A 12,883-nucleotide genomic window follows, 5' to 3' on the forward strand; every position below is an offset into this window, starting at 1 on the left:
TAGACACTTTTCTCCAAATCTATTTTGAACCAACACTAAGATTATTATAGTCTTTATCAAATAGTCACATTTACTGATTTTAGAATAGGAAGATAATTGGATGATTTTTACTTAGAGCCTAATTGATAATTTAAGAAGTTTTAGTTTAGGATGAAATATTCATGCCTGAATTCAAACTCGTGGAGATCTCTAAGACTAACTTAACTACAAGTAGCTGTGTATTTACCAAACTCAAAATTTTCTTCTTGTTTGTTTTGGTACTGCTAAAAGAAAGCCAATGTACTGTATCAAGGACACCAATTCTTAATTATCATTACTAATGATAAAAATTCACAGTAATTATCATTACTCTTTTAGCCCTATTACATATCATTACTCTTTTGGCTGCTAACCTTGATTTACCGGGTTATACCCATAACCGTATTGTAGATGTTGTGGGGTCAACAGTGTAGCTCTGAGAAAATATCCCGTCCAGCCAATTAGTCGGAACATATGCCAGATAATAGTCCATTTTATTTGTTACCTCCGCCATAGCACCACCGTCACCACTAGCTGCCGTCCCTGTCGCCGTCGCTGGATCTGGAGCAGGAGTAGGAGCTTTTTTGTTCTTCACCTTTGCTTCTTCTCCTCTTTCACCACCTTTCTCATCATCATTCTTTTTCTCTCCTGCTCCGGCTTCATCTTTCTTATCATCATTCTTTTTTTCTCCAGCTCCGGCTTCATCTTTCTTACCATGGCTCTTTTTCTCGCCGGCTTTGGAGCCAAAGCCTTCTTTATTGTCATCCTTCTTTTCCTCGCCTCCTCCGTCCACTTTCTGAGCATCATTCTTTTCCTCGCCTCCTCCGTCGCCGCCGCCGCCGCCGCCGCCGACGACTTCTTTCTTTGCCTCGTCTGTCTTCTGCTGAACGACCTCAACCGACGTCCGGAACTTCTCCGACAGGTAAGGCACGAGGTCCTTAACTTCCATTGTCCCCTTCACCGTTACCAGATCCTTTCTGTCGTCGACTGCCACGCTCTCAACTCCTGTTAATCGGTAACGTCAGTTATAATTTGAAAAAATATTTGTATAATCGCAGAGATTAAAATATTCTAAAAATTTATCTACCTTTGATTTTTCTGATGATGTTCTTCATTTTGGTAATGCAATCATCACAATGAGTTCTGATTTTCAAAACTACCGTAATCTGCCTCTGATTAATTAAATCCAAACGAGTTAATCACTGTAATCACAAACGAATTTAAATTAATTATTTTATTCTTATACCTCTTCAGGTGGTGGTTTCTTCACCTCCGGTTTCTTCTCGGCGGCTTTCTCATCCGCTTTCTTCTCACCACCACCGCCGGCGTCTTTCTTGGGCTGCGAAGATACAATCTGTACTTCCTTCTTCATTTTCTTTTCCAGCCTCTTTTTCACTTTCTCAGGGTCAACCTCCCCGGTCACTGTCAATTTGTTCGATTGACGATCCGTCTTCGCCGACTCCACACCTTCAACAACAAATCACAAATTTCAATTGGCAATCCAAACCAATCAATCCTATTCAATTCTCACCTTCTAAATGCTTCACCGCTCTTCTAATTTTCTTACAACAGCCTTCACAATGCATGTCGACTTTGTAAACAGAAACAGGCTTCGGTTCATCCTTTTTTTCGCCGCCGTCGGCAGTGGCGGCAGCAGCTTTATCTCCTTCACCTTCTGTCTGCTCATAAGAAAAACAAAATTAGATCAGAGAGAAACTCTTAATGAATATTCGAATCAGTAAAGTGTGATTCAAAGCCAAAACCATCGATTAAAGATATACAGTGTTAAAAACATTGGTAGAGTAATTTTAATTTTAATTTCAGTTACACTTAATTCAGCCAAACTTTTAATTTTTCCAAATTTATCCACCTAAAAAAATAATGTTTTAATCAATTTTAATTTTTCAATTTTTTTTGATTTGAAGTTTTTTTTAATGAGGGAGAAAGTTAATGTTTAGAGAAACAAAACTTCAAAAATGATAATTTTGAAAAATAAAAAATATGATTATTTAATTTTTAAAAATTTTCATTTTGAGATCGATATTGGTCAATTTGAAAAAATAAAAATTTTACCAACCATACACCGATCTAAAAAAATGTGAAATCATGTAACATTTATTTGAAATTAACTCAGACAACTCACTTGATGTGGTTGAGTAACAAACTCCATCGCTATATCTATGTCGTCGGAACACTTTCGAAAAGCTAGTTTGCTCTTCGCATACATAGCTTTAATCATTAGATAATCTTGGAGGTCCTCCATCACCATGGCCGCACTTTTAAAATGTTTCCACATTTAGATTGATCTTCGTTCGGTGTTTGTCAAGCACTTCAAATGGGTGAGATCGATGGCCTAAAGATTTAATATAAAATGGTTTGTAATGAGTGAAAATTCAACTAATTGAACAAAATTAACTTTGAAATAAGGGATGTTTGATTACCTACTTTTCTCTTTAGGTTTGCTTTTTTACTTTAAAAGAGAGACTTTTATGGATTGGGTTAGACATCATTTGTTTGTCTTTTATAGCTGAAAAATCAATCTTTTCAATCGTAACAATCAATTTCATTGAATTTTCAGTTTCAAATTTATTTACCTTATAACCGATTAAATTTAATTTCATTGAATTTTCAAAATTGATTAAATATAGTCAAATATACATCTTCCCATTTTTAAGAAAAATGCATTCCAAAATTTATTACATTATAACTGTCCAAATTTTTCAGTTTTAAAATTGTATTCCATTCTAACCTATTAAAATTCAATTAATTGTTTTATAATGGTTAAAATACATTAATAGCTTGTGAACTTATCTCAAAATGTTGATTGGCCCCCTAAACTTATAAAATGTTTTGTTAACTCCCTCCACCTGCTTAAATTAACCTATTGGCCACCTAGATTTGTTTAAAATGAAATATTGGTCTTCTAAACTCGCCTATAGTGATTCATTAGCCTATGAACTTGTTTAAAGTGATATTCATTTCAATTTGTTTAAATCTATAAAAATAAAGTCAAAACTTAAAAAATAAAGGTCTGATTCGTAATTCTATATCTTTAAAACAAATTAACTTTCTATTTTTTATACCTTTATGGCGTTTTTATAAGATTTAGAGACTTAATCATTAAAGTTTAAGTAAGTTCATGAGCCTAATGAGACACTATGTAAGTGTCGGAGATAATAAAGGTTTTTGAACAAATTCAGAAAGCAACTGATGTATTATACCATAACTTTACAAAATGTAAGTCGTCCAGGCTATCTCGAAAAAAAATAATATAATACTCATGTTGATTAATAAACACAAAATGGGAACAAGAAAAGAAAGTAAAGAGTAGAATTTGTTCAAATTATACCTACAATAGGATTTGGTTTTAGAATTTGTGTCACATAAAGGATGCAGTTTGTAAATAAGAAGATGTTAATTTTTTCCTCAATACATACAATTAAATTGCATAAGGATGAGACCACATTATGAACAAATGAAAAGACAAACCTTTGGGCAATATGTTCAATATCCTCTTTCTGAACGACTTTAGGATCATCGAACCCAACCATATAGTTGTGTAAATCAGCAGACACAACATCGACAATACACTAATTCGTGGGAAAGACCATGGAACCACCTGCAGCACCTATATCAGCAACCCACCCAAAGCCAAATGAATCCATAAACTAATATCAGAAAATTGAGATGTAAGATTAAGAGCCATAGTTCAAATAGCTTCAACAATACAATTGAAAGACGATTGTAAACCTTTAAAATGGAGACGATTCACTCTTGCTCTTCTACTTCTTCAAAATGCGTTCTCCATCGGTGTCACATCCGACCCAAATCGGCTTCGGGTATGAACGAAAAATAGGTTAACGGGCATTCGTAAGACAAAAAGGCGAATCGATTTTCTAATAGATAAAAATTTATTTAAACTACCTAAAGTTTTATTTATTATTTGGCTTGGACTCGATAATTCTATAGAGCTTCCTACGTATCCCGAACTTCTTTTAATCTTTAAACCAGGAATCAAAGCCACGTAGTTCTACCTATTTTAGGTAGTTCTGATAGGTAGTTCTCTTAACTTATTAACTCGTTTTAACTTATTGACACATTGATTGATTCGCTAATAACTTAATTATATATTTCACTTTATTACTATATAATTTAATATATATAAATCACTCTATCAAAACGAATCAAATCGAATAACGTTTTATCAAAACGAATCGAATCGAACAACGTTTTATCAAAACGAATCAAATCGAATAATGTTTCATCAAACGCAATCAAATCGAACAACGTTTCATCAAACCGACGCTTTATCAAACCAAATTCGTAATCAAATAAACGTAAAATTATATTTCAAATCATCAAGCCTTTACAAAACGTAATACTAAATTTGCGTGTGTGTCCATCCTCGAAATCCACCCGTGTAGCTTGTCATAACATCAATCATATCAATAATCGAGATATCTCATTCATATCTCGCCTTGCCTAACGTTAGGACTACCAGTCGTGCACTCTGGCCATACCGCCCTTAGGTATGGTCTTACAATTCTTACAACTCCTACCTCGGGCAATCCTAGATGGACAAAACCATTTTATCTTTCAAAATATCACAACATAAAAATCATATTTGATTTCAATTCAAATCTCATAAATAATAATAATAATAACCGTAGTAGCTTCCTCAATCCAAAAATAATTCGCATCAAATAGTCGAATTCATTTTCTCGACTCAATTTTCAAATAAATACCACAAGCATAAAATTATACTTCAAATTAATCATTTTATAATTAAAATCAAAAGTAAATACTTTAAAGAATCTATTTCCATAAAAAAAATCATAAGTTTGACAATTTCATCAAATTAAACTCACTCAAATATTATAGAAATAGACTTAAATAAAATTTATACCAAATGCTTTATCGGACTATTTTCATACATTTTTATTGGACTATTTTCATACATTTTTATCGGACTATTTTTATTTGCCATTATCACCGGAATAGTTCATGTAATACTGATCAGTTGGACTCGTGACACTGTACTATTTTTATGTTCCAAACTCTTATACTAATTTTATATTCGATACCGTCTCTACTTGGTAAATATCAGCATTGGTCCTTTTATTTATTAATTTTAACTTTTGCTTAAAATATTTTATTCATAAGATTTAAAATAATCGAAATATTCTTATTAGATTATTTTCGGTCACTGAGATATTAATTTTGAACCGACGTAGTTAATTTGGACCAATTATACCTTTAAACTCGTAACACGGCTAAAGGTCTTAATATGGAATTTTACTTCGATAAATCTAAAGGACAACTAGTCTAAAATTTATATTTTTATATTTTATTAGTAACCTATAGGCTTGATAAATTACTAATCACAACCCTATTAAAATTTAATGCAACTACCGAAACCAAACTTACACAAAATCATACCGATAACATTTTAAAAGTAATTTGAATCTAAAATACAGTTACCGAAATATTATCGCCGAAATACTGTTTTTGGTCGCCGAAATGCCGTTTCTAGTCACCGAGAGGTCGTTAGCATCTAAATATCACCGACATCAAAAGAATTGTAAAATTAAAATGATAACCCTATTAATTGAAAATCCATTTAATAAAACCAATTTATTATAGATAAATTCATATATATATATATATATATATATATATATATATATATATATATATATATATATATATATATAGAAAATCATATAGAAATACTAAAACATTTTCTTCTTTATTTTCTTCACGAAACTCCAAGTTGAATTGGCCCATTGAAGAATAAAAATGAATTTTTGCTAAAGGAAAAATGATTGAATAACCAAAATTTTAAAAACTAATTTTTTTCTTTTTGATACGTTAAGTAGCACCTCAAATATAGACTTTTCTAAAGCTTTTTCTTTTTCATTTAAAAGAAACATTTTTTTTCAAACAAACCTCTCATTTCTCCTATACTTATAATAAAATAGTTACATAAGTCATATGTAATGTTTTTCTTTTATTTGAAAATGGACACATGGATTATGAATTGTTGAGATATGGACACATGGCTTTTAAATATTTAAAATGGTGACATGTATATAGCACATGTGTCTTATCACATGTTACTCATAATTTTTTTTAATTAATTTATAATTAGATTATAATTAATATTATGGTTATATTAATTGTGTGTTTTAATTGTCCACATGTTACTTACTATCACATCTTTAAATTATTTCTAATAAAATAAATTCTAAATTCTAAATTCGTATATATATAATTTGGGAATTGGTAAAATATCAATTTTGATCCTTTTAATTTATAACATTTTATAAAAATTTACCCAAAACTTTTAATGTACACCTAAAATAATTAAATTAGAACACAATAGTATACTTAAATTTTATAATTAACTAACACTATCTATTTCGAAAATAAAAATTTAGACATGGATGTTACAATTCTACCCACCTTAAAGAATTTCATCCTCGAAATGCATATCGATTTTTACTCAGGACAATTAATCGTTACAATTACTTAATTACGATTTTTTTTCCTAACCCACTATCGAGCTATATAATGTTCAGACTTCTATCACAAAATTCACATTCTTAAATCACAATCCACCACACTAGGTCCGAAGAAAATAACCTAGGCTCTGATACCAAAATGTCACACCCGACCCAAATCGGCTTCGGGTATGAACGAAAAATAGGTTAACGGGCATTCGTAAGACAAAAAGGCGAATCGATTTTCTAATAGATAAAAATTTATTTAAACTACCTAAAGTTTTATTTATTATTTGGCTTGGACTCGATAATTCTATCGAGCTTCCTACGTATCCCCAACTTCTTTTAATCTTTAAACCAGGAATCAAAGCCACGTAGTTCAACCTATTTTAGGTAGTTCTGATAGGTAGTTCTCTTAACTTATTAACTCATTTTAACTTATTGACACGTTGATTGATTCGCTAATAACTTAATTATATATTTCACTTTATTACTATATAATTTAATATATATAAATCACTTTATCAAAATGAATCAAATCGAATAACGTTTTATCAAAACGAATCGAATCGAACAACGTTTTATCAAAATGAATCAAATCGAATAATGTTTCATCAAACGCAATCAAATCGAACAACGTTTCATCAAACCGACGCTTTATCAAACCAAATTCGTAATCAAATAAACGTAAAATTATATTTCAAATCATCAAGCCTTTTCAAAACGTAATACTAAATTTGCGTGTGTGTCCATCCTCGAATTCCACCCGTGTAGCTTATCATAACATCAATCATATCAATAATCGAGATATCTCATTCATATATCGCCTTGCCTAACGTTAGGACTACCAGCTGTGCACTCTGGCCATACTGCCCTTAGGTATGGTCTTACAATTCTTACAACTCCTACCCCGGGCAATCCTAGATGGACAAAACCATTTTATCTTTCAAAATATCACAATATAAAAATCATATTTGATTTCAATTCAAATCTCATAAATAATAATAATAACCGTAGTAGCTTCCTCAATCCAAAAATAATTCGCATCAAATAGTCGAATTCATTTTCTCGACTCAATTTTCAAATAAATACCACAAGCATAAAATTATACTTCAAATTAATCATTTTATAATTAAAATCAAAAGTAAATACTTTAAAGAATCTATTTCCATAAAAAAAAATCATAAGTTTGACAATTTCATCAAATTAAACTCACTCAAATATTATAGAAATAGACTTAAATAAAATTTATACCAAATATTTTATCGGACTATTTTCATACATTTTTATTGGACTATTTTCATACATTTTTATCGGACTATTTTTATTTGCCATTATCAGCGGAATAGTTCATGTAATACTGATCAGTTGGACTCGTGACACTGTACTATTTTTATGTTCCAAACTCTTATACTAATTTTATATTCGATACCGTCTCTACTTGGTAAATATCAGCATTGGTCCTTTTATTAGATTATACTAATACTGATCAGTTGGACTCGAAATATTCTTATTAGATTATTTTCGGTCACTGAGATATTAATTTTGAACCGACGTAGTTAATTTGGACCAATTATACCTTTAAACTCGTAAGACGGCTAAAGGTCTTAATACGGAATTTTACTTCGATAAATCTAAAGGACAACTAGTCTAAAATTTATATTTTTATATTTTATTAGTAACCTATAAGCTTGATAAATTACTAATCACAACCCTATTAAAATTTAACGCAACTACCGAAACCAAACTTACACAAAATCATACCGATAACATTTTAAAAATAAATTGAATCTAAAATACAGTTACCGAAATATTGTCGCCGAAATACTGTTTTTGGTCGCCGAAATGCCGTTTCTAGTCACCGAGAGGTCGTTGGCATCTAAATATCACCGACATCAAAAGAATCTATACTTCTATACTATATATAATTACGGAAGCTGAGAGAAATGAGAATAAGTGTTTTAGAGGTCTTTTTGATGAGTTGTCAATGTAGTAAACAATCAGATTAAAAATATTTAATTAATTAAAAATAAATATTTAATTAATTAAAAATAACAAATTTATATTTATAATATATTAAATAATTACTAGCCTATTAATTAAAATAATAAAAGAAAGAAAGAGTTACGGGAAGATGAAAAAACACAAAGCAAAGGAAATCCAAAAGTCACAAATAAACTTCTATATAAAGCATGATAGATAGTATTCCACCATTATATTCATTGGTCACGATATATAGTATTATATTTCTGAAGGTAAATATTCGATTTTTTTCATATGTTGTAGTTATTTTGTTCTCAATTATGTTGTTGTTTTATTTTTATTAAACAATAGTTGTTATAGTTTCATCTTTCAGATTCATTTCTGTTGTTACCCAGGTTCTATACCTCTCGCTATCTTATCCATGTTTTCTTTTTTATTTGTCTTTTTTTTCCAAACTGATAGCTTCAATTGAAGAAATCCGACAAAAATAGAAGATGCATGAACAACTAAAACCGAAAAACACAAAAGTGTCAAAAATTACAAGAAATTCTTATGTTTCTCAAGGTAATTATTCGATTTTTTTCATATGTTGTAGTTGTTGAAACACCTTTCCACAGTATTTTGATTTGACAAAATTAATTAAGTGAAATTAAATATTCTATAACACATTAAGTTTAAATGCTTTGATTTATTGTTACTAATGTGTTTGTTCAATGTTGAGTTTATAATTGTTATAAGACATAAAGATCATAAGGCTCAAGCCCTATAAGGAAGTCAAGGCCCAAGTCAAACAAGCCCAAGATTGCTCGGCCCGCGTATCTCCAAAACGCTACCGTTGAAGTAATGAAACGCATGCTGAGCAAAGAAGGATCGAGAAGATCCACGTAGACAACTTCGGTATGAAGCTGCTGAGCTGTCTCGACAAAACGTACAAGACAGCCGCTGACCACAAGACAGCTTCCAGACAAAGTATTTCCTCTTCGAGTAAAGATCAGAAGACACAGCAAGCTGTCTGGTTGACGTTACCCAAAATGGAGGAACATACTGTCACACTGACCGAAGAACAGAAGATGCTGGAATCTGATTGGCTAAGAGAACTGCTGACAGACTGAGTGAAAACGACCTGTAGCCATTTCCCTCCAACGGTTATTTCGAAATTCGAAATAACCAGAAGCTCCCACAGCTCTCTATAAATAGAGCATTCAGAATCCACATTCCATAGAGAACTTTGAGCAAAAGCCGTTACGCTGATCAAACGTGTACAAAAGTTCTCCATCAAAAGCAAAGCAAATTCTTACACTACAAGCTTATTCATTTGTGTAAAAGTCTAGAGTGATTGATCCTCAATCATCTAAGGTGTTCTAGCAATTGTTGTTTAGGACAAATCTTAATCATTTCTAGGAATAGAAAGGAGAGGCTGAGTACTCGGTTTTAAGTACTCAGCGGAGAGATTAGGATTGAGTAGAAGTATAGAGGAAGGTACTCTTGTCATACTCAATTGCTGATATTGTAAAAGGTTTGAGGCTCTACCTTTAAAGAGCTCAGTAGAGGATTTGAAATCTCGGAAGTGTTCCGGGGACAGGACGTAGGCTTAGAAGAAGTCGAACCTGGATAAATCTGCTGAGTGAAGTATTTCTAAACCTTAACTCCTTATTTATATTGCTTGCTTAAAACAAACTAAAACTGACCAAGTAAAAGAGGTCAAGCTGAGTTGTGCGCTGCCAACGAATTAAGTCAGGAATAGACTCTAAGTGCTATTTCCTGATCTAAGCAACGAAACTGACCTAGTCACTAGTTGACTAAGCCAGTGTCTTGCCGATTGATCAGCGCCGCTGTCATATAATCTTTTCTAAAAGAAAAGAAATCTGCCCTAATCGTTTTAAAAGGTAAAATAGTTCCTAACCCCCCCCCCCCCCTTGGAACTATACTTGCATTCTTACAAGGGACCAACAAGTGGTATCAGAGCTTAAAAGCTCATTACTAAAGGTCTAACAACCTTGAGTTGATCCATACCATGGGCGAAAACAGCACTCGGTTTCTCCCTGGAAACCAGACAACTCAGATATTACCTGAGGGGCTGTCCATTACCAGGCCTCCCCTATTCTTCGGGTCAAACTATACCTTTTGGAAGAATAGGATGAAGAACTTCATTCAAGCTACAAACATGAGTGCCTGGCTATCTATAGTCCAAGGCCCGTTTGTACCTGTGAAAGTTGTTGCTGGCCAGTCAGTTGTTAAAGCTGAGGTTGAATGGACAGAGGATGATCTTAAGAAGCTTCAAAACCATGCTTCGGCTATCAATATGCTTCACTGTGGGCTCGATGCTGCAGAATATAACAAAAGCTCAGGTTGTGAGTCGGCACAAGAGATCTGGAAAAAGCTGGAAGTCACCTACGAGGGAACAAACAAAGTAAAAGAATCCAAGGTGAATCAGCAGATGAGACTGTACAAGCTGTTCGAGATGAACAATGATGAGGGCATTTCAGACATGAACGCAAGGTTCACCAACATCATTAATGAGCTCAAGAGACTTGGGAAAATCTTCACTGAGGAAGAACAAGTCAAAAAGATACCCAGGAGTCTTCCAAAAGACTGGCAAGCAAAGAAGACAGCAGTTGAGGAAGCTCAGGATTTAACCACCTACAAATATGACGAACTCATCGGTTCATTGCTGACCCATGAGATATCCATGAAAAACTTTGAGGTGAAAGAAAAATCTGATGACAAGAAGCAGAAGTCACTTGTCATGAAGGCTGACTCCACTGACGGGAGTTCAACTGATGATGAGGAGATGGCTATGTTCACAAGAAAGATGAAGAGGCTGTTCAGGAAGAACGACAAATATTCTAAAAAGCCTTACAAAAAGTTTGATAAGTATAAGGCTGACTCAAGCGACAACAAATACAGAAAGGACAGCTCAAAGCCCATTACATGCTTTGAGTGCCACCAAGATGGCCATATTAAATCAAACTGCCCCACGCTGAGGAAAGACAAGAAAAGTGGGAAGAAGGCAATGGTGGCTACTTGGAGTGACAGTGATGAATCTTCATCATCAGAAACTGAGGCCACCGAGTCAGCGAAGATATACTTTATGGCTGACGAACTTTCTAAGCCATGCATTTCTGAGCATGCTGACCAATCTGATGAGTCAGATAATGAAGAGCAATCTAATGAGGTAATCTCACTCTCTCAACTCAGAAATGAAATGGGTAACGCCCTGAGTGATCTCTATACACTTGTTAAAAAGTGTAACAGGAAGATTAAAGCACTCAGCCGGCGCTGTGATGAAGTAGAAGAGGTCAAACTGAGTGACCTCAGATACCTTCTTCAAGACAACTCAGTTTTGCATGAAAATATGAAAATCATTCATGAGTCTGTCTCTGAAGTCCAGTCAATTTCAAAGAAACTGAGGAAGGATGTCACAACCATTCAGAACCAATTAAAGGTTCCAAACAAAAACAATTTTCCGCTGAGAACTCAGTATCAAGGTACACAGTACCAAGGTACTCAGCAGAGACGAAATCCCCAGCGAAAAGTCCAATGTGACTTTTATGGGAAGTTAGGACACACTACTAAAGTGTGCTGGCACGCTCAGCACTGGGGTGCTGACAAGTCAGTAAAAAATCCTAAACAGAAGGTCAGTTGTGACTTCTGTGGAAAGAATGGCCATACTATCAATGTATGTCGCCATAAAATAAAATATGATGCTATACCTGTTGCACCTAACGAGTCAGGACCCAAAAAGAATTGGGTACCTAAAAGTAACTAGTTACAATGCAGGTAAGCCTGAGATGTGCTGAGAAGTCAAAGATGTGGTATATTGACAGCGCATGCTCAAGGCATATGACGGGTGATGAAACTCAGTTCATCACGTTTGAACGTAAACGAGGAGGGAGTGTAAGTTTTGGAGACAACAAGAAGGGTAAGATAGTAGGCTCAGGAATCATCGGAGGTAACCCTACTATTGAATCTGTCTCCCTAGTCAGCGGACTCAAATATAACTTACTCAGCGTAGCTCAGCTATGTGACAATGGGAGAAAAGTTATATTTGATACTACTGGATGTAAAATATACGAGGGTAAAACTAATGAGTTAATTTTAACTGCCCCTCGGATAGATAATGTCTTTATGCTAGACTTAGAGAAAAAGTTTTCAAAAACTGTGTGCTTAGTAACAAAGGAAGAAAATTCCTGGCTATGGCACAGGAGACTTGGTCATGTAAGCATGGACCTCCTGGCCAAATTAGCAAGAAAGCAATTGGTTGAGGGACTGGCTGAACTTAAATTTCAAAAAGATCAATTATGCCATGCTTGCCAAGCTGGAAAACAAACCAAGCAATCTTTTCACAGTAAAAACATTGTCTCAACTAAGCGTCCGTT

The 12,883-nt window shown here is 33.5% G+C and overlaps 1 protein-coding gene across 1 annotated transcript; it reads right to left on the reverse strand.

Moving 5' to 3' along the window:
- Nucleotides 1-406: 406 nt before the first annotated feature.
- Nucleotides 407-2,287, reverse strand: LOC136208123 (heavy metal-associated isoprenylated plant protein 3-like). Its single transcript, XM_065998944.1, has 5 exons — nucleotides 2,162-2,287; nucleotides 1,550-1,697; nucleotides 1,265-1,485; nucleotides 1,106-1,184; nucleotides 407-1,023 (listed from the first exon to the last, which is right to left on the reverse strand). Exons 1-5 carry the CDS (start codon nucleotides 2,285-2,287, stop codon nucleotides 407-409), a joined length of 1,191 nt encoding a protein of 396 aa, XP_065855016.1.
- Between the last annotated feature and the right edge of the window lie 10,596 nt (nucleotides 2,288-12,883).

The sequence above is a fragment of the Euphorbia lathyris genome, chromosome 10 (assembly GCF_963576675.1).
Source record: "Euphorbia lathyris chromosome 10, ddEupLath1.1, whole genome shotgun sequence".
Taxonomy (NCBI): Eukaryota; Viridiplantae; Streptophyta; class Magnoliopsida; order Malpighiales; family Euphorbiaceae; genus Euphorbia; species Euphorbia lathyris.